Source organism: Macaca thibetana, chromosome 13 (assembly GCF_024542745.1).
Source record: "Macaca thibetana thibetana isolate TM-01 chromosome 13, ASM2454274v1, whole genome shotgun sequence".
NCBI classification, from domain to species: Eukaryota; Metazoa; Chordata; class Mammalia; order Primates; family Cercopithecidae; genus Macaca; species Macaca thibetana.
Window position 1 is genome coordinate 34,049,577 of NC_065590.1, and position 21,005 is coordinate 34,070,581.

General features: G+C 55.3%; 1 protein-coding gene across 1 annotated transcript; it reads right to left on the bottom strand.

Annotated features, from left to right (window-relative positions):
- Positions 1-1,578: 1,578 nt before the first annotated feature.
- Positions 1,579-20,605, bottom strand: EMX1 (empty spiracles homeobox 1). Its single transcript, XM_050754510.1, has 3 exons — positions 19,713-20,605; positions 13,568-13,752; positions 1,579-4,248 (listed from the first exon to the last, which is right to left on the bottom strand). The coding sequence occupies exons 1-3, from the start codon at positions 20,230-20,232 to the stop codon at positions 4,081-4,083; spliced, it is 873 nt and encodes a 290-aa protein (XP_050610467.1). The 5' UTR covers positions 20,233-20,605; the 3' UTR covers positions 1,579-4,080.
- Between the last annotated feature and the right edge of the window lie 400 nt (positions 20,606-21,005).

The window sequence follows — 21,005 nt, forward strand, 5'->3', positions numbered from 1 at the left end:
GAAGCAGGTTCAAGCAGGGTTTCAATTCTGCCAGACAGGTGCAACCAAGGAACAGTGGGACATAGGTGTGTCGGAAAGAGACCAGAGTGGGCTGTGGCCTGGGGGCCCCCACAAGGTGCCACACTGCTGCAGAGGGAAAGGAGCGAGCCAGCGAATGGGAAGAGCTCAGGTTCGACGGGAAGACATCCGAATGAGTGATTTGAGAGAAGGCCCCATTCTGGGCTCTGATCATCCCTGAGAGAGGGTGGTGAGGGGGAGATGAGGGAATGAGAGGCTGGGATGCTAGGTGGGTTGTCCATGCAGACCCCAAGATCTGGGGGACAGGAAGACTGTAAGCCGTAGCCACAGCTTTTAACAAATGAGGGGGCATGACCGGGCCACGCAGCCACAGACGGCACACGTGCACAGCCGCACACATGCACAGCCGAACGCCCACAGGCACCCACACAGTCACACTCACGCGCACGCCCACAGCCCTCCCAGACACTCCAAACACCCTCACATGCACTCACCCTCACACACACCCTAGACAGCAGATGGGGCGCTCGGGTAATTGGTTAAACCTGTTCCGATGTCTGGCTCCGCCTTGGCAGCGCCCGTCTGACAGGAAAGCTGGCTGGGCCTGCACCGCTCAGCCTGCTGGCCGCCCCTCCCCTCCTCTCCCCTTGCCTGCAGGGATGCCCTGGAGCGGGGCTATAGCAGAGGCCTGTGGGCCTGGCCGGTTCCCTCTGGACAGAGCCCGGTTCACTTAGCCAGGGCGCCTTGATGCCTCCCGGGAAGCCGTCCCAGCACGTGTGAGGAGGAGTTGGTGCAAACCAAGTGCAGAGATGCTAGGAGCGTGAGCTGTACTGCTGCGAAGGCCGTGGGGACGAGTCCTGGAAAGTTCCACGGACAAGAGGATGTGCAAAGATCAGTCCCTGAAGGTGAGGGTGTGGATGAGGCCACCAGGGTTCAGAACAGGCCCCCTGAGCTCCCTCTACTTCAGCCGCGCACAATTTGGAGCTCCTACAGGTGTTCACGATACCTCAGCCCACGAGTTCTGCAGGCCCCGGGAGGCCAGCCCAGCTGAGGGGAGTGGCTGACCTGGGCCCCCTCGGGGAAGGCCTGGCCACGCAGTGCCTGCACGCGGAGGCCACCAGCAAGCTACTGTCCGTGGGTCCTCACCCTCTGCAGGGCCCCTGCTCCCCAGGTGGGAGGAGCCGTTGGGGGAGGGAAGGGAGCAGCAGTCCTCGTCTTCTTCCCTTCTCGGCTGCATCTGTGTCTCTTCGAGAGAGACTTTGGTTTGTTCCCTGGAGAGGGCCCAAAAACTCCCAAATTAGCAAACCTGGCAAGCCCGCAGCTCAGAAAATAGTTCATCCTGATTCCATGTTTTTCAGGCTCACAGAAGCCTTTATTAATGAAGTCACAACACCAATATTTACCGTCTGCAGGGAGAGGCACAACATGGGGGGTGGATGGGAGTGCGGCAGGGACTCCCCGCCCCGCCCCCCGCAGGCCTGGCCTCGGGAGATTGGCAGGTTTCCTTGGATCCCTTCCAACCCTTTATTCGGATGACAGGGGGTGCTCTGCTGTGATCTTCCTGGACCCCCTCCCCGTACCAAGTGAGGCAGGATCTTGAGAGGAACAGCTCACCCCGTCTCTGTCCCCCACTGGGGCCAAAAGGATGACTCTTCCTCCCGCCTTCCTTCCACACCTGGGCATCTGTGCTCCCAGAAGTGATCCCACCTGCTTGGCAGTGAGGGTCGCCACGTGGGTTAATCTGGATTAGGACTTTCAAGACTCGCAGAATGCATTCCTGACTGATGGAGGGAGAGGGGTGTTGGGATGGGACAAAGCCCTTTGGTTTCTAGCATTGACTGGACACAAGTGAGGTGGGCAGAGGCGGCGGGGGAGACACTGAGAGTGCGAGTGGGATCTGGGTCTGTGCTCCCAGCAGAACGACCTTATGTGCTTGGATCCCTGCATGTGGCCCAGGCAGCAAGGCTGGGCCTCTGACATCTTTCCAGTGAGTTCAACACTGATCAAGCACCCGACATTCCAGGTGGGAAGAACAGCATGAGCGAAGGCACAGCACAGGGAAAACCTGTGGCTCCCTCAGGGACAGGGATGGGGATGCTGAAGCAAAGGGTACCAGGAGCAAGGCAAGAAGATGGGGCAGAGGGGCTCAGAAGGGGGTGACTCTGCCCTGTTTGGGTGCAAGGAAGAGAAATCTAGCTGCAGCATGGAGGGCCTCCTTTGAAATGGGCCTCATCCTTGACATTCACAGAAACCTCCCTAGAGGAGCAGGGCCCAGGCCAGGCCAGTGGCACGAGCTGGGCAGGGGGGCAGCGGGGGGGCTGCACTAGGGAGGTGTGGTTGGGAAGCCAGTCTAGACTCAACCCACTAGATGGGAATGGATGGGGCTGGGGAAGAGGAGAGGAAGCTTGAGGAAGATTCCCAGGTTTCCTGTAGCTTGGGCAACTGTGTACGTGGCTAATGCTTTTTGCCGAGGAGGGCGATCCTGGAGAAGCACAGATGGGAGGTGGGTCCTGCTGTGGATGTATTGGCTTTGAGGTGCTGAGGGGCAGGGGGTGGACCAGGCAGCTGGCTTGATGGGTCTGCAGCTCAGCAGAGGTCAGCTAAAGACACAGACCAGGGAGCCAAAGAGAAGTCCTGGAAGTGGATGTGAGCCCCCGAGGCAGAGGGCACAATGAGGAGGCAGGGAGAGCAAGGACTGACCTGGGGGTGGCCAGAGGTGACAAGGCATGGATGACACTGAATGAGCTCAGGCTGGAGGAGGAGTCAGAGCTACCGAAATGAAGGCAGAGCAGGGTGGGAGAATCCAGGAGGGCATGGCCAGCAGATCGGGGAGCAGGTGAACCCAGACAGGAAGTGGTTGAGTTTGGCCACAAGGGAGTGGCCAGCGACTGTAGTTGGTGACTGTCAGCACCAGCAGAATGGTGGCATGGAGGCCAATGAGCAGAGGTTTCATGAGCACATGGGAGGTGAAGAAGAAAGAGGGGTCTAGATGTCGTAAGGGAAAGACTTAGGAATGCAGATATGCTTGTCAGGAAACCTTCATCCTGACAAGTGGGACAAACAAAAGGGCAGGTGAACATAAGAGCTCAGCGGGTCCCAGCGCGTTGCTCTTTCTTGGGCTGAGGAGGCCGTGAGTCACTGGGGACTGGATGCAGGCTCAGCCTTAAGTCCTATCTCTGTAGTCTTAACCTGCCCAGGGGTTCCCCCAGGACAGGTGAGCATCCTGGTGGGCCCACGACTTTGGTCTGGAACCGTCAGCCTTTGTGAGTGGTGTTCCCTCCCCCAGACCACAATCCTCCCTTCCTCTGGTTTCTCCTCAACTGGAGAAGCCACCAGAGTCTCTAGGCAGAGGGAAGCACTGTCTCCCACTGAATTACCTGGGCCTGATTCCCACCCCTCAATATGTTAAGAAAGACCTGGGCCCGTCCTCCCTCAAGATACAGGGTGGCCCTTCCCTATGTCTAGCCTGTTTCTCTTGCTGTGGAGCTGGAGGTAGAGACCAGGGTCTCCCAACAAAAGAGAAGAGTTAATGAATTACCCTTGCCCCCCTCCACCAGTACCCCACCCAGGCTCCCAGGCCCTGAACGCATTTGCTCTACCAGCCCCCACTGGCCCTCAGAGCCGGAATCTACCACCCCAGGCTCTGGGGCTGGAGCTGGATGCCCGTGTCATTAAGAGAGAGACTTTTATTATTCCCATAGGGAAGGGAGACACTGGGGATCACTAAACTACAGTGGTGCCTGGAAAATAAGTTAAAACAGAAACGCATCAAAACAAAAGGGAGATTGGAGACACGGAGAGCAGCTGGGAGGCTGCGGTGGCGGGCGGGCCCGCCCAGGCAGGCAGGCTCTCCGAGGAGAAGGCCAAGTGGTCCCAGGCCTCAGCCAGCCCATTGCTTGTCCCTCTGTCAATGGCAGCCCCGGACTTCAAGCCCTGTGGGGCCATGACTCCAGGCCTCCCCGAAGCCTGGCCAGGGAGTGGCCAGAGTCCAGCTTGGGCCCACGCAGGGGCCTGGCCAGCAGCAAGCAGCACTCTGCCCTCGTGGGTTTGTGGTGGCCCACCCTAGTCATTGGAGGTGACATCGATGTCCTCCCCATTGGCCTGCTTCGTGGCGATGCGCCACCGGTTGATGTGATGGGAGCCCTTCTTCTTCTGCTCGGACTCAGGCCCTTCCTCCTCCAGCTTCTGCCGTTTGTACTTTGTCCTCCGGTTCTGGAACCACACCTTCACCTGGGCCAGGGAGGGAGGGGCACGGATGAGAAACTCAGGAGGCCCCCAGAGCAGCCACTGGGGCCTCAACACTCAGGCCGAGCTGAGAGCCTGATGGGAAGACCAAGGCTACATAGGGTTAGGGCCCCCAGGTCGGGGTCCCCTCTGGCCAGCTGCCCCCATGGGTCTAACATTCACAGAAGGGGATGGCGGGGCAGGAAGAGGACACAGTGGGCCAGAGAGGAGGATGTTTTTCCTGTTCCTCTCAAATAAAGGGTCACAGAGCTGCTGCGCATCCCAGCTCCTCTAGCCCCAGCAAAGCCAAGCCAAGGGGGAGGAGCGCAGGCTCTGGAAGCTGGCAGACCTGGGACTCCACGAGTTTCTAGAGGAGAGATCATAATCGCTTCTTCACAGAGTGGATGTGAGTAGTAAATGAGGGAGCCTATGACCCACTGCGTGGGTTCCCATGAGCTCCCACAGGGCCTAAAGTGGACAGTACCCCACGGGCCAGCCCCATGCTCTTTTCCATACACAGAGGCAGAGTGGGCATGGCTTCATAACCAGGAGGTGGCGTTTATACCAAGAGCAGGGCCTGGACAGCCAGACCACCCCTGGGGGCACAGAACCCGCTGCTAGAGACTCCAGCCTCACACACTGCGTGGTCTCCTTCTTCAGGGGAGGCTTTCTTAGCAACCTCATGTAGCTCTCTCCCACCCCTCCTCAGAAGTGGAGCTGTAGAGGCTGGAGCTGGGCAGGTGGGGGGCCTTGTCCCTCAGGTGCCAGCTCCTCAGGGTAGTGAGGCCTCATTCTCCTTGGACAGACAAGGACAGGGAGGAGGCGGGTCTGAGGACAGTGTGCTGCCCTTCACGGGCAGCTCCAGACCTTCTGTCCCCACAGCACTGGCTCCTGCAGCCCATCCAGATGCGGGAACAGGTCACACAAGGAACAGTCAGGAGAAGCCCAGGGGACAGAAGCGAGCTCCACTTTGAACCCAGGGAGCCCCCTCTTCTGTGTCTGGCAGTGAGAGCCCTGGCAAGGTACGGGGTGGGGTTCGAACAGAAACTGGACAACCATCCTCCATGCTGGAGGAGGCATGAGGCAGAGGACAGGTCTATGGTTCTAAGCCACGTCCTCCAGGAAGCCTCTTTTCCCTCCTCCTCCAGTATCTGTTCAGTGTCCAGGACACAGCCCTTAATGTCCTCTCATGCATAATCTGGGAGGCTTGTCCTGGCTCCTGCACTGGCCTTAGTGCTTGTGGGCTGTGGAGAAAGACTTCATCTGTCAACTCTCCCTGACTCCGTGGTTCTTTACTTGGCTTTGCAGAGTCGGGCCAGACCCACACCGTCTTCAGTGTTGGCAGGAGGATCCTAGGTACTGATTCTCAGCTAAGTCCCTTCCCCCTCGGGGCTTCGGTCCTTCATGCATAGAAGAAATGTTCTGGGGACTCTTGCAGTGCCAGGGCACCTCTTGGATTCTTGCTCCAGAGGGCCCCTGGGGGAGGAGGTGCAGAGGGCAGGCTACAAGGCCCGGATGGTTTCCAGGAAATGACAGCACATTCAAAAGCAAGTAGGTGTGGCCAACTGCAGCTGTGCAGACGGTGCTGCGTGGCAGAGTTGCGGGTGAGGAATGGTGGGTAGCCTCTTAGTTTTGGCAGCAGCAATGATGCTGAGGGGAGATCCTTGAACCCTGGGCAGGGCTGAGGGCAGGCCTCAGAAAGACTGCTAGGTCCAGCCCCTGCTCCCAGAGAACTGGGTAAAGCACAGGCCTTAGCCACAAGGCCAAGCAGTGCATCCAGAGGCAGACCTGGCCTCTGTGCCCTGCAGATGGTTTCATGCCCAGGAGGTGCTGCCCCTACACACTTCCCAGGCAGTCCTCTCTGTCCCACCTACCCCAGGACCTCCCCTCACAGTCTCTTCTTGCCGGGACTTCCACTGTGCTATCTGCCCTGGTTTGAGAGCACTGATTTTAGAGCACTGGCATGGGGATGGGGGTAGCTGGCACTGAGTGCTTGCAGAGCAGCCAGCCAGGGTCTGGAAAGCTGGCCCAGGAAGGGTTGGTGCCCAGCCTCGACGGATGGAGTGAGGGCAAGGGGATTCTCCCCTCATTTCCAAACCCATAGCCTGGACATCTCACCTAGGCCGGCCGTGGAGGATGGCGGAGGCTCTGGGCACAGGCTGCTGGACTCCAAGCCCACCTATCTTTGGGCGCAGGGCCACCTGGACCCTGGGTGGTTCTCAGCACAACCATTTGGCAGCAGCCTCGCCCCTGCCCCCCACCCTGGAGCCTGCTGTGACTGTGCCAGCCAGTGGGTGGGTGAGCTCACCCTGCCTCCTGTGCGTGACTCAGGGCCGGATGCAGGGCCGGGGCGTCATTCCTGAGAAGCCCAAGTGGGCTGGCCGAAGGTGACCATCAGGTGATGCAGGCAGTACCAGGGACCAAGGGCCCTTTTCTGTACCTTTCTCCTTCCACACGCATTTCCAAGTGTCCTTCAGGAAGGAGACTGACGGTCACATTGGCCTGTAGTGGGATGGGCCCAGCATGCTGCCCTTGTCTAGCAACACTGGCTCAAAGAAGGAAAGCTTTGGATGGCGACTTCAGGCACAGGATAGGCCAGAGGCAGCTTCCTAGGGCACCCAAGTGAAAGGTGATTCTGAGTATTTTCTCCATGAAAAATACTGGGGTCAAGTAGGCATCTCTCTAGAAGCAGGGACATAAACCCTCTCCCTGTGCAGCCTGGCCATCTTCCGGAGAACAGCCTTGGGCTGAGTGTCCAGATGCTGTTTACAAAGACTGCAATAACAGGGTGGTGCTTATGACTTCATAGCATTAGTGGAAACGCCAGGATGCACAGGGCTGGCACAGTGTGATCATAACCATAGAAAAACAAAATCTACACATGGGGAAAAAAGACTAGAAGGAAATGTACCCAAAGTGTGGGTGATGTTTCTTTCTTCTTTCTACTTTTCTGAATTTTCCTTAATAGATTATTGATAATGGTAGTTATTTTTTACTGGGTAAAAGAAAAGGAACTGGGCTCTGAGGGTATTAGGAGATGAGAGTGACATTTCATGACCTCTCCAACCTACAGGCAACTCTAGATCCTCCAGACCCCCTTTCCCTAGAGAACACAGGCCCTGGAAAGGAGCTGGATCATACGGTGTGGCTTGGAGGCTGGATCTGTCCTGCACATGCCTCCCCATCCCCAACACAAACACACTACTCACCCCTCTCTAAGCCCCAAGGTACAGTTGGAATGTTGGCTGGAGGACCCCTTGCCCACTCTGACCTCTCTACTGTAGCAAGAGGTCCCTTGTGGTCTCCCAAGTCCTCACTTCACTGAACGTCTCAGTTTCTCAGAGGCCAGATCCTTCCAAAAGTCTCTGTTCTCCTGAGTTACCTAACCTGGAATACTCTCCTTAGCCTTCAAGACACTGACCTGATGTTCCTTGATGGGCCTGCCCCATCACCTGCCTGTAGTTCCTTAGTACCTCTTCCCAGTCTCAGTAACAGTGACCCCCACTGTGCACTAATTTACTTATTTACATCTGTCTCCTCACCACACTATGAGACTGGAGAACCAAAGCGGTATGTTAGTCCCAGTGCCCTGCCCAGAGGACATGTTCCATGTATAGTCATCTGGCTGGACAGGCCTATGCTCTAGGCAAGAGGTACCTGGGCCAGACCTGGAAAACAGGAGAAAATGAATAGAAGAGGGGCAGAATTCTAATCAGCAAAGGGTTTGAGAAGTGCTCAGTGATAGAGAGACGGGATCTTTTTCTTAGTTTTGTGGACACTTTTGCAAGAGGGCCAGTTTTTAATATTCCACATGGTAAATTGGATTGGCCACTTTTAGGGGAAGTTGGAGGAGGGAGACCTGCTGCTGGGCGGAAGAAGGGTTGGCTTGAGTCAGGCAGAATGAAGAAGGTGAAACTGCTATGGATGAATGAATCAATTTGCTAGAGGATTGATCAATGTATGCATTAATGAATGAAGACATGCATGCAAGAACAAAGGGAAAAATGAACTAACAAACAAGCAAATATACAGCTCCAGCCAATATTTCAGAACTAATCAGACTTTACTTTGGAATAATCTATTTTGAATGAACGAGGTCTGGATCCCTTCTTTTTCACCACTCCTGCAAATGGAAAGGTCTGTGGCTCCAGGCCCCTGCACACTTTCAGGTGAATAAGTGTCCTGTCGTCAAAGATTTCAAATATCCCAGAATGGACAGGAGCCTGGAGACATCAATCAAGTCGCCCCTCAGCCTACTCTCTTCCCTGGGGACCCATTTCCTATCATTTGATCATGTGGGCTGTTCCCACTCTCGAGGTCAAGCCCAATGCCATGCTAAGTTCAACCTTCACCCCAGTAAGCTGAGGTCACCTCCAGCTCCCCACCAACCATAACCATAATATCCCTAAGCCTCCCTGTCTCCTCCTCTTTCAGCCCAGCCTGGACCCTTCCTCTCTCTCTCTCAGGGAGACATCATAAGATTTACCTCAGGACATGTCCCCAGTCCCAGCTCCTCACAGAACCACTCTAATCTCCTTTATCTCCCCCTCATCCTCCCACACAGGACTCCTAGAACATGAGATGCAGAAGTTCTTGAAGAAAAGCCAAGACTTAGACAAGAGATATGGACACACCGTGAGCTAGGAACAAATGTCTCTTGATTTCTTCCTAAAATTCAGGTCACTTGGATATCCCCCTCTTATCCATCCCTCTAAGGGCAGAACATTCCAGAGCAGGAAAGGACCCTCCAAATCCTCCTTTCCATGCCTCTGAGGGGAAAAAGCCATAGGCAGGTGACCGTAACTCCTGCCTCCCAAGATCTCCCTGCCTTGGACTCCAAGATGGTGGCTGGTCTGGACAGCTCCTGCTCTATCTTCATCTGCCTGCCTCAAACCCTCCCCTTCTTTCCCTCCAACGTAGGATCCTAAGCATTCCCCCAAGCCTTCCAGGTCTGAGGCCTCCCAGAGCCATCTTCTCAAGCATTTCTATCCTGATACCCCTCAGCCCACAGCTGTGACATCAAGGGGACCCTAGTCATTCATCCTGTGCATGCTTCACAAGTGTGCAAGCTTGGCACTTAGGCTTCATCACTCAGTGAGCAATCTTCAGAGCCACAGACCACGTTTCTGTACCCTTTGCCCTCACCGCTCAGCTAAACTCTAACCCAGACAATGTCAAGAATCACCTGCTGATCTCTTCAGAGCAGAAGGAGTAGCTGGAAACACTGACCAGTTGATCAACCTGGAGCAACCAGGTGCTTTCTCTCACTTCCCCTAAAACTAACTTACCCCTACCCCCGACACACAGGAACACACACTGAAGCATGCAAGCTGCACTCCATGTCATGTGACTGCCTAATGGCATCCAGTGTGTACCTATGCTATCATCTGACCTTTGGGCATCAATCACATGAAGCCCGCTGGTGCCCCACATGGTGGGCAGGCACATGTTGCACACACCCATTACACACACTCATTAAACTTGAGCCTCTGCAATGACCCAGGCCCAGGTCTGCCCAACCAGCCACCAGGACTGAAGCTTAGACTGGTACCTTCTTGGTCATACTCCAGGGTGGCACCGAAGCAGTGAGGAACAAGTCATTAGAACCTGAAGGGAGAACTAGCCCTTGCCCAGGGCTCTTCCCTCACCTCCTAGATTGAGGCACTGGCCATCCCAGCACGAATACCCCACTCCCATTAAACATACATAGTCACCCAGGTTGCCCACCTCCCAGCACCCGGCTGAAGTTTTGGGAGTGCACGGACCTCTGAGCTCTGGATTAAGAGCTCACACACATACTGATCTGAGTAACCCTCCAAGAAGTTTTATCCACAAACTGGTATATGCGTAATTTAAATCAACAATCAGCTGTGAAAGTACAAGGGAAAGATAGAAGGAGAGGGACAGGGAGGCAGCAGTGACAGCAGAGAGCAAGGGGAATGATTGATAAAGTCAGTGTGTATTTGTATGGGCAAAGAGAAATGTGCTCATTAATTCAATACATGTTTATTGAGCATCTACTCCATCCCGGGCACTGAGCTGGGTCCTGTGAGAAATAGACAGGCTTGGCCTCTGCCTCCCAGAGCTAAGATGCTCAGGCCTGTTACTCATCACGATCACCCAAAGAACTGTTTTTAAACTTTTTCCTGTACCCTATCCTGGACTTCCTAAGAGAATCTCCTGGGTGAGGCCCAGGAATCTGTATTTTAAGATCTCCCTGAGAGATGCATGCTGCTGGTCTACAGATTGATGTTTGGACATGGCAGATAATTAAGTAATAACAACAAAGTTCGATGCAAATCATGATAGGCAGGGGTTGTGTGGTGAGCTCTGAGAATGTGGAGGAGGGAGTGTACAGAAACACAGAGAAGTAGAATGTAGAGGAGCCACAGAAACTCAGGGCTAGAAAAAACCCTGGAATTTGTGTCATTCAATCTCACAATTACAGAAACCGAGGCCCAGACCCAGAGAGAAGACAAAGCCAGAGCTAATAAGATAATAGATAACCATTACCAGACATATGGATATACTGTTTGTCAGTTGCTAAATAGCTCGATGGAGATGAAGTTTGAGATGAATGGTGGACACACGGAAGGTAAGATAGATGACAAAGATAATGAACAAATGGGTAATTAGTTCTTATTGTTAGGAAGAACATATAATTAATAGAAAAATCGGAAGTATAAATTAGCCAGTTTTGGGGAGGCAGTTTAATGAGAGCAGACAGAAGTAGATGGCTAGATGTAAAACAGCCACGGGGAGGGACAAATTAGAGAGCTCTGAGAGACAGATACAGATATTAACAGTAGAAATGCATGGCAGGGGGGTTGATGGGGGTGACTGATGCCTGACAAATAGCTCATAGCTGGAAATGACAGGTAAGCTTGCCTGGTAAGTACCAAGAGGTGGATAGAGAAGTAGTTAATTATATAGCCTGGCTCCAAATGATAAGTTATGAGGGCAACAGAAAGGCAATGTTGATGATGGAAACTGCATAAGGCAGGAAAAACACTGGACTAAGAGGACACCCAGGTTTGTATCTTCTTATGCTTCTAATCCAACATACTACCTTAAAGGGAAGGGACTAGAGACGGGGATTAATATTATTTGAGCTCATATGAGGTACTTTAGTCATTAAACAACCTATTTTCTCGATGAGGAAACCAGAGCTCAGAGAGGTTAAGTGACTTGCCCAGGGTTACACAGTTAAGTTAGCAGGGAGGCAGGTATTTAAAATCGTGTTTGCCCACCTGGGAAGCTCTGCCCAATCCATCTCTCCATCTCAGGGTCTTCACCTGGAAGGACAGGCTGCCACGGGAGATTCCTCAGGCTAAAACCTCCCCTCATTCTTTTTGTTGTACCATATGCAAAAAGCAGCTCATTTACAGACGGGAAGAAGATTAACCCTAAGTTTTGATAGTTAATGAAGCTGGATACATTTATGTTATTCTATCTGGTTTTGTTTTAAATATATGTTTGAAATGTCTCATAATAAAAATGAAAGAAACAATCAGTCCGTCTACTAACTGGCATTGTTAGGAGCAAATATTGACAGGCATCTAGGTTCAGTTTGAAAGAGAGTTAATTAAAAATGCTCTCACTGAGCTAAAAAATTGAAAGTTTAAAAACAATGACATTATTTCAACAAGTGTTAATCTGTGGGTGGTAGGATTAAAAACCATTTTTGTTTTCTTACACTTCTGCAATTAAAATTTAATAAATATTACTTTTTAAATGAGGTTAATTATAAACACCATTCTTAAACTAACACCTTGTTTCAAACAATAATTTTAAAACACTGCCAGAAGGGAAAAGGGAGTGTTATTTTATTAACTTATATTTTTAAAACATATCTTTCTTTGAAACGTTTTTAAATTAACTCTTGTTTTGTAAGCTTTTCCCCTGCAGTTAGAACAGCCCAGCAAGCATGTCTGAAAACGCACGGGTCCTGCCTCTGACCCATGAGCGATTTGTAGATTGTTAAGTGGGGCATCAGACAGATATGACAATAGATGCCAATAATGCCACCAAAGGAGGAGAGGGTGAGGTCCGCCGAAGAAAGCTGGGGATGAAGTTTGGGTCTAGGCTCCCTCACTAAGCCCCCTTCCTACTCTGGCTGCTAAAGGGAGGCTCCGGCTGCCCCCCATGCCGGGCATCTTCTCACTGCCCGGGACTTGGGAGGGGACGATGGTGTAGTAGGGGCGAGACCACGAGGAAAAGGGGAGCGGAAGGTGAAAAGTCAGCCGGGAGGTAGCTGGGGGACCGTGGAGCTGGCCTCTCGCAACTCTGGGAGCCGGCAGGCACGCAAGGCCCATCCAGAGACTGAAATCCAGCTCCAGGGCAGCAGCTAGGCTGAGGGTCGCTGAGCCCCACTCCAACACGTCGGACCCGGGTGGACCAGGAGCTTACGCAGTGATCCCTAGGCAGCATTTATTTATGGCAAAGTCTACTTACAATGAACCCAAATCCACCTCCCTATAACTTTCATCTAATTCTTTAATTTTTTCCCTTAAATTAATGATCATTTACAAAAACACTACACGGTAATTGTTAATTTCACTCAGTTCAAGCCCAGACGCCATTGGGGTTTATTCCTTCTCCCATGCGACAGCCTTTCCAGTGATTCAGAGCAGCCCCTGAGTACCCGGGGTCTATTTCCCACCATGCCCAGGCCCCTCAGATGCTCTGCGCACGCACACCGTGGCTTCCACAGCCCTACCAGACGGCCTGGGCCGGATCAGAGGAACCCTCGGGCCCCAAGCAGGGGCTGGCCCCTCCCTGGCTAAGCCCCTCTGTTGGTAGTCTGAGGACACCTGGGCTTTCTCCCCAGACCCTCCCTTGGCTGGTGGGCAGCCAAGGCCCCGGAACAGCAGCAAAGCCAGTGCGGACTGGCTCCCCGCAGGACTATGAGCGCCCCGGCACAGTGGCGGGAAAAGGGCTGCAGTAATGCCAGGGCTGGGGCCAGCTCCAGTGGCCTTGGTGCTGCCTGCGCTGCCCTCTCCCCAGGCGACCCGCTTCCTCCAGAGAACCTGGTCCCTCTGTGAGGAGCTTTGGGAGCCGGGCTCGGGATGCAGTTTGCATTTACTCTGCCTCCTGCTAGGTCCTTAGCGCTTGACAAAAGTCCTGCGGCCTCAGCAGGCTGCACGCAGTCTCCAGGAAGGGGCTCTAAATTAGACAGGCTTGACTGCCGCGCCGCGAGGAAGGGGGGCTTTTTGGAACCCAGTGGTGCTGGGCTGGGGCGGGCTCAGGGCCTCTCCTGCACCCGCGCACCCTCACCTCGCCCTGGGCTCCGGGCGCTGGGCAGGCCGCGACCGGGGGTGATTACCTGCGTCTCGGAAAGGCTGAGACTGCCGGCCAGCTGCTTCCGCTCGGCGCCCACCACGTAGTGGTTCTTCTCGAAGGCGCGCTCCAGCCGCAGCAGCTGCGAGGGCGAGAAGGCCGTACGGATCCGCTTGGGCTTGCGTGCGAAGGGGCCGTGCAGAAGCAGCCCGTCCTGGGGCACGTCGCTGGCTGCGGCCCCGCCGCCGACGGCAACACACGCAGGTACAGACAGAGAGAAGGGGCGCCGTGAGCCGAGGCCCGGCAGAGCCCGGCCTCCCGCCCTGCTCCCACGCGCCCTGCCCTCTCTATTCCTTGACACGCACACACACGCCATTTCTCCCTTTGCCCTTTGGCCGCCCCCTCCCTAAGTCCACTCCCCTCCTCGACACCTCCCCACACTAGAGAGCCACTCCGCGGGGGTACGCGGGGAATAACAGCACTCCAGATCCCTCTGTTAGGCCAAGAGATGGGTCCAGGCCGGACAAGGCGCCGACTAGCCCAAATCCACAATGCCTGGGGCAGCGGAAGAGGCCAAGGGGTGGCGAAGAAAAGTCCCTTGGCTCTTTCTCCGTCCTTTCCCAGAGGCGCTGCCCTGGCTGCCAGTCCCAACGATTTGCTTTTAGTTAACTGGTCGCAAAACATCTCCCTCCAAGAGGACCCAGGGTAGAGGCAGGGCCGGGGGTCAGGAAGGTGATAAGGGGAGCAGCGGTGTGCCAGGCACACCCTTGCCAAACACAGATTCAAGAACTAGAAGGTACCCAAGGAGCAATCCCTTCACACCTGCTTGCACTAGTCTTGCGGCTGAATGCTCAGGCTACTAGCTCATTAAAAACTCCTGCCAGCAGGCTCTAGCTCTGTCTTGCAGAGGGTATAAATAGGCCAGTGGCTAGGTCAGTGGTCCAGGCAGCACCTGCAAGTGGAAAGTCAGGCTGCTTCTTCCCCTTTCTCCACCTCTCTCTCCTCCAGGCCTTGGCTGTCCAGAGACCCAGCCTCTAGAGTAAGCCCCCAAACCCCTACCCCAACACACACACTGGAGACTCCAAGTACTGTCTGGTGGGAAAAGCTTCATCCCTGCTTCATCCCTGAATAGTCCCTTGCTAAAGAAACATGTGTATAAATATCTAGATGTCATCTTTCTCTCTAATATATATAGATATAGATATATTGGTTTCTGCATGGGCGTGTGTAAATATATGTTCCAGCCTCCCTACTGTCTTTTTTTCCCATCTACTGTATAGGATTTTTAGAGTGTGACTGTCCCTTAGCAAATGTTGGCCAGCATAGGGACTCAGCTCCCACATGCAGGAGGAAGGGATAACACTGGACTGGATGAAGCTGGGGTAGGGGAGATGGGGTCAGAAACTATCAATGCCAAAACAAGCCTCTACCCACAGCCCCTGTCTCAATGAACCCCCCCCCCCCCCGCCGCGCCCCGCAACTAGGCCCTCACACAATCTCTGGCTTGGTTGCACATGCTAACAAGACTCAAAACAGGCCCTGACAAAATCACCCATGGATTCTCATGCAAGGGCACATAACAGCCTCCTGACGCACCAACAACACAGAACTCTAGATGGAATATTTTGACAGAATTAGCTCTTGGGACTGACTGATCCAATTAATTTCTTCAGAGATGGCTACTGGTTGGACTTGATTTGACCTGTTGTTTTGCTCTAAGACAATCACCTGGATAATTCAGTTAACATCTCCCATCTCTGGAAACATCTATGTAAGTGAAGCAAAAGCACATAATTGAGATGCTGTAGCTAAAACTCTCCAGGTAACTTATTGGTGGAACTTGCCTGACCTTACTTACTCCAAGTCTCTGGGCTGTGGATACCTAAACAGGCCAAGTTTTTGCTGGAGTTTTCTGTGGAAAAGAGTTGCTAGGATTGTGGGGTAGTGCCTGGGAGGGGTCAGTTAATAACCTCTAGTCATCTTATCAATTTCAACTGGTTGGATCTGTGCAGCCACAAAAATGGTGGGACCACATCACAGGGAGATGGGTGAGGGACACCCCATTTGGTTATTCAAGTGGGGGCAGATCTAGGGCCCTCGGATCTGACTGAAGGAAGAGAAGTTTCACTTGGGATAGTGGAATAGACAGATGGTCAGGGAAGGTGGTCTGGCAGAGATGAGTAAAGAGCAGAAAAATATGGAGCCTGCTCCAGGTGGGGAATAAGGAAGATTAAAGTCTCGGGGGTGGGGCCAAGTGAGGTAGGCCAGGGAAAGGTGGGTGGAAAGCAAATGCTTCTTGTTGATGTTAATAACTTGCCTCAAAAAACAACATTGTTATGAACCTGGGTGAAGTCCCAGTAGTGGTTTCCTCTGGACAAATGAACCAGAGAGGGAGAGAGAAAGCCTAGCTCATCCCAGCATTGGCAGGGTTTGGCCTTAGCTGCTGGGCTGGCCCAGGTTGGTCAGAAGTGAGGCTGCAGTGTGGAAAGCCCAGTAAGTGTGTGTGAATAGGATGCAGAGGTGTGAAGGGCAGTGTGGGGCTGAGGAAGCAGGTTTGCAGTCTGCCCCAGTGTCTGTCACTTAGTGACTATTTTGCGATTCTGTGGTATATGTCAGTCACCTGAGTGGTGGAGTGCTCTGTGTTTGTCTTTATAAACCCAGATGAGAGGATGAAGGCAACAAGCTTCTGTCCCAACATATATGCCCCTTTGCCTCAAGTCTGGTTATTTTAGGGGGATGCTAGGTTGCTTTGGGTCTACCTTACTGAGAAAATGGGCCCAGGTCATTGTCATGTCCAGTTGTGGTAGATAGCATGTCTCCTAAAGGGTATATTTACATGCAAGTGCAAAAACACAGGGGTCCTTCTAACCCCATCACAGAGAAGCAGGAGACTGCAGGATGAGTCAAGATGCTAAGTGATGACAGGTTATTTAATTCCAAAAGAATAAGGACATTTCCCTGTTAGAAAGCGGATATTCAGTACAACACCAAACATCCTGAGAAACAGATCAATTGCTACATGTTTCCGCAAAGACAAGGGTGATGCCTTAGGTGCCCAAGTACCTGTACCCACCCCCCTCCCGACCTGTGGGAAGGAGGCCTGAACCACCCCTACCAAGGGTTCAGTTTCCCTTGCCTGGACTACAAGGGCAGAACAAACTTGGGGCTGGAGTGCGGCCTGTTTGGACGCAGTAATTCCGGGCTGTGAGAACGGGCTGTCAGTTTCGGACTAGGACAGTTAGCAAAGTGGAAAGGGACTGGTATGGCCTTCCCTGGAGCTAGGGAAATGAATACCCCTCTCCCCCCACCCCCGGCCTCCCTACCCCTCCGATTTTTCTACAGTCACTCTTTTAGGGCCCCTTCAAGGCAATGGCTGGGAACTAGCACTAGGAACTCCCAGGAATGAGGTGGCTGGAGGTAGGAGCTGGGGATCCGAAGCACCCGGGTCCGAACTGCAGTCTTCGAGCTGCAGTGTTCTCTGGAGAGGCCGCCGCCGGCCGGGGGCTCGGGGCCGGACGGCTGGGCGGAGGGCCCTAGGGCTAGGAGAAGGAGAGGCAGGACAGGCGGCGGAGATAACCTCATTCCCCGTCCTCCTGCCAGAACAAAGGCGACCTTAGAAGCTCCGGCCCATTGTCGTTGCGGGTCCCGGGGCGCTGGGTCTCTACACCCCCCTCCCGGCGTTGCTCCTAGACCCAGAAAGTTCCTGATCTCGGGGAAACAGTACCGAAATGCGGCCCACTCCTGGTCTTCGCCGGCTCCTCCCCTTCGGGCCTCGCGAGCGGCCCCGACCTTCGGGGTCCAGGACGATTCCGCATTCGCTTTTCCCCTTCCACCACCTCGGTTAGCGGAGACGCCGCTTCCCTGCGCGCCGGGACCGCGCCGCCCGACCGCTGCGCACAGAGCGCAGACATGTTCCTTTTCGTTCGTGTGGGGTTTCGTTTGTTGCATTAAAACGGGGCTGAAATGAGCATCGCTGAGACCCGGTTCTCTAGAAAACGCGGCGCCGGAGGGCCCGAGACGGCTCGGCTCCCAGCCCCGCGGCCTGGCCGGGACTGGAGGGCGTGGAGCAGCCGGGGAGCGCGTCCGTCTGCAGCGGCGACGATGGACCGCGAAGCCACAGCGCTTCAGGGTTCGAAAAGTGCTTCAGTACCCAACGGATTTCCGGGTCTGAAAATGCAGCCACACTTGGCTCCATCTCCGCGTCCAGACTCGGTTCTTCAGAGAAAAATTCAACTGTTTGTGCAACTCGATAACGTACCCGCTGGGGCTGATGGCTCAGGAAGCGGCGGCAATTTCCAAGAGGGTTTTGCGAAGGATTTATCCGCCTCGCCTCGCCTGGCTGGAGACGCTCAGAGCTGGAGCTGGATTTTTCTCGAGGCGCCCCCGGCCCTCGGCGCCCGGAGGCGGGAACCGCGGTGCGGAGGGCGTCAGGGGCTGGATTCGAAGCCGAGGGTGCGGCCCAGGATGCCGCCTCCGGACAAGCTGAACCCCTGGAGGCCACAGCACTTTGGAGCGGCCCCGCCCTCTCCTCCGAACCCCTAACCCTCCACCAGCCTCCAACCCGCCAGCCCCTCGGCCGCGGCGGCCCGCCCGCGGGCTCACATACTGCCCCAACTACAACTCGGCCCTTGGGCGCCAGGTTTTGAGACCCAGGCTTCGGATCGAGCCCACGGAGGACCAGGGTAGATTGCTCAATTTTGAAGACATTCTCATGTTATCGGTAAACATTTATTTTTAAGTGGCAGAAACTCTTGCCCAAGGCAGATGACATTGTAGGCATTTTTGTTTTTTTCGGATTTGGATTTGGGCAAGTCTTTGAAATCTTCAAAGAGGAGACAAGGCTGCCCATAACCATTCTTATTCTAGTAATTACATTCTCTGGTTTTGTGGGATCTGCCAAGTCAGGATCTATTGGCCAGGTGGGACTGAAAAAATTGCCTGACAAATCGGGACCCGGGAAAGCGGTTTTCTGTGAAAGTCAATGTCAACAGATAATTTTCATTTTATTATCTAAATAACTGTGCCAAACATCTAATTGACTGTAGACATAGACTATTGACCGTCACATTAGCTCCCGGAGCGGAAGCTCCAGCCATGTCCCTTTCATTTGTTTCTCTAAAAGCCGGGTTACCTAGCTCTGAGCCATAGACCCTTCTCACAAGGCTGCGGTCTGGTCTACACTAACAAAATAAAACTGGAAACTAAAGTGATGACTGTACAAATCAAGGCCACTCTTTAAAATAAAATTTAGAAAAAGAAAAGAAAAGAAAAACAAACTCCAACAAATTTCAAGGAAGAAAACGAACTCCAACAAATGCAACTCTCTTTTATTGGGGAAAGACAAATAATTGAAACGTGTCTCTGTGTGTGTGTGTGTGTGTGTAAGGCCACTGGAAGATCTTTATTAGCAAGCCGATTGCTGGGTGCAAACTCCGGGGTTCGGACGGGCTACGACCTTAAAAGCCCTCTGCCCCCGCCCCCTGCCCGGGAAAACCGTCCTCGGTACTCCAGCAGCCGGGTAGGCTCCCTCCCAAAGGCGACGAGCAACGGCGCAAGCCAGTTTGCTTACTGCAAACCTTCCCCACCTTGGGTAAGAGAGGCACGTGTGACTTGGAGAAGTCGGGCCAAGGTTGCCGAGAAATATCCCAAGACAGCCGGGCCCTCCACGCTGAACATTAACTCTCCGACTCGCCCTCCCCGCTGCCCTTGCTTCCCACAGAACTAGAGCACGCGGATGGACTTTCCCCGGCCCTGACGCGCCAGCAAAGGCTGAAGTCTGGGAGGTGGTGGTGGACGTGCGAGCGATGCGTGGTGCCAGGTCAAGTCGGGTGGAGGGAGAGCGGGAGCAGTTGTACTCTGGGCTAAAACTAGCTCAGCCGGGAGAGACAATTGGGCAGGCCGTGGCGAGGGCCAGCAGAGGCTCCAACAACGCGCCTGGGCTTGCGTCCGAACTGATACATTTTCTAGAAAAGCCTGGAGGTCTCCACCTGCTTTCCTGGGAGGGAGACCAACGCGGCAGAGGCGCGGGTAGAGCCCGCACGGCTGTTCCCTGCTTGGGAATCTACCTCCGCGGACCTGCAGCCTTCCCAGCAGTAACTTCTGAACGGCCCCGCGCGCCCCCGAGCCTCCCCCGCATCGCCGCAGCGCGGGCGCCGGCCGGCCGCCTCGGCGGGCACAGCGTGGGCACTCACCCTGGAAGCGGTGGCCGAAGAAGCGGTTCCGCAGGACCCAGGGGTAGAAATGGAGAGGGTCCCGGTGCTGGGCGCCGAAGAAGGAGTGCGGGGGCTGCAGCGGGGAGGCGCCCAGCTGGTGCGCCGGATGCACGGTCAGCGCGGGGTGGTTCATGGCCTCGGGGAACACGAGCTCTGGCCCACCGTAGAGCGAGCGGCCCGCGCCCGCGGCGGCCGCGGCAGGGAAGCCACTCACGAAGGCCGCCTCGGCCGCGCTGGGGTGAGGGTAGTTGAGCGCCGTGGGCCGGAGCGGTTCCTCAGAGGCGGCCGCCGCCAGGAGATGGGAGCCCGCGCCCCCGCCGCCAGTGCCCCCGCCGGTGCCGCCGTCCTTGGCCACCAAGGACTCTATGGTAAAGCCGCGCTTGGCCGCGGGCTGGAACATGGTCGCAGCCGCGGGAGCTGTGCGAGGCAGCCGGGCTCTGGGGAGCGCTCCGCGTCCTGGCGCCGCCGCCGTGCGGGGTGTGCACCCAGCCAGGCACATGCACACCCGCCCGCACCCCTCACCTCCCACGCCCGCCCGCTTGCGCTCGGCCCCCGCGGGCGAGCCAGGCGCGGAGCGGCGAGGGGTGTGTGAGCGAGCGAGCGCGGGGTCCGGCCACAGCGTACAGCCAGGCGCGGCGGCAGCTGCGGCGGAGCGGGCAGCTCCAGGCGCCCGCACAGGCGCGGGCTCCGTGCGAGGCTGCGAGCTGCCGGTAAGGCCCGAGGGCTGAGCCCGGCTCCCTCCTTTCGGAGTCCCGCTGGGACCGACCCCAGCCCCCGGTGTCCCCGCACTGCCCTGCCCGGCCCCAGCAGCCCAGCGCTGCGAGGCGCGAGTTAGCGGGCACCTGCCCCGCGCTCGCCCATTGGCCGCCGCTCACCTGCCCCAAGGTGGGGGGCGGGGCGGGGCGGGGCGAGGGACTGCGGGTGGGGAGGGAGCCCGCAGTCGGAGGCAAAAGCCGGACTGGAGCCTTCGCGGGGAGATTCAGGCCTCCTCCTCCCCTCGCCACTGGCTTCTCCTCGCGACTCCGCCCTTTAGCTGAGTCTGGTGGCCGCTGCCGCCGTCTCAACCCACGCGGGAACCGAAGAAGGCGTCCGAAGGGCCTGGGGGTAAACCCCAATCCCCGCCTCCCCGGTGTGTAGCTCAGCCTAACTCTCCCATTCGTCCTGGGATATCGTTCCAGTTCTCAAAGAACTTGGATCCGAGAGGAGGGTGGATGTTTGGGGTCCAACATATTGGTTTTCCCGAAAACCAGCTTTTTGCTCTCCTGCTCTCCG

Excerpts from the sequence above, each read along its gene's own strand:
- EMX1 (XM_050754510.1), bottom strand. The coding sequence starts at position 20,232 with ATGTGCCTGGCTGGGTGCACACCCCGCACGGCGGCGGCGCCAGGACGC. Across the intron at positions 13,753-19,712 it reads CTTCGGCCACCGCTTCCAGG|CCAGCGACGTGCCCCAGGAC; the intron begins GTGAGTGCCCAC and ends GCGGGGCCGCAG. Across the intron at positions 4,249-13,567 it reads TCAGCCTTTCCGAGACGCAG|GTGAAGGTGTGGTTCCAGAA; the intron begins GTAATCACCCCC and ends TCCCTGGCCCAG.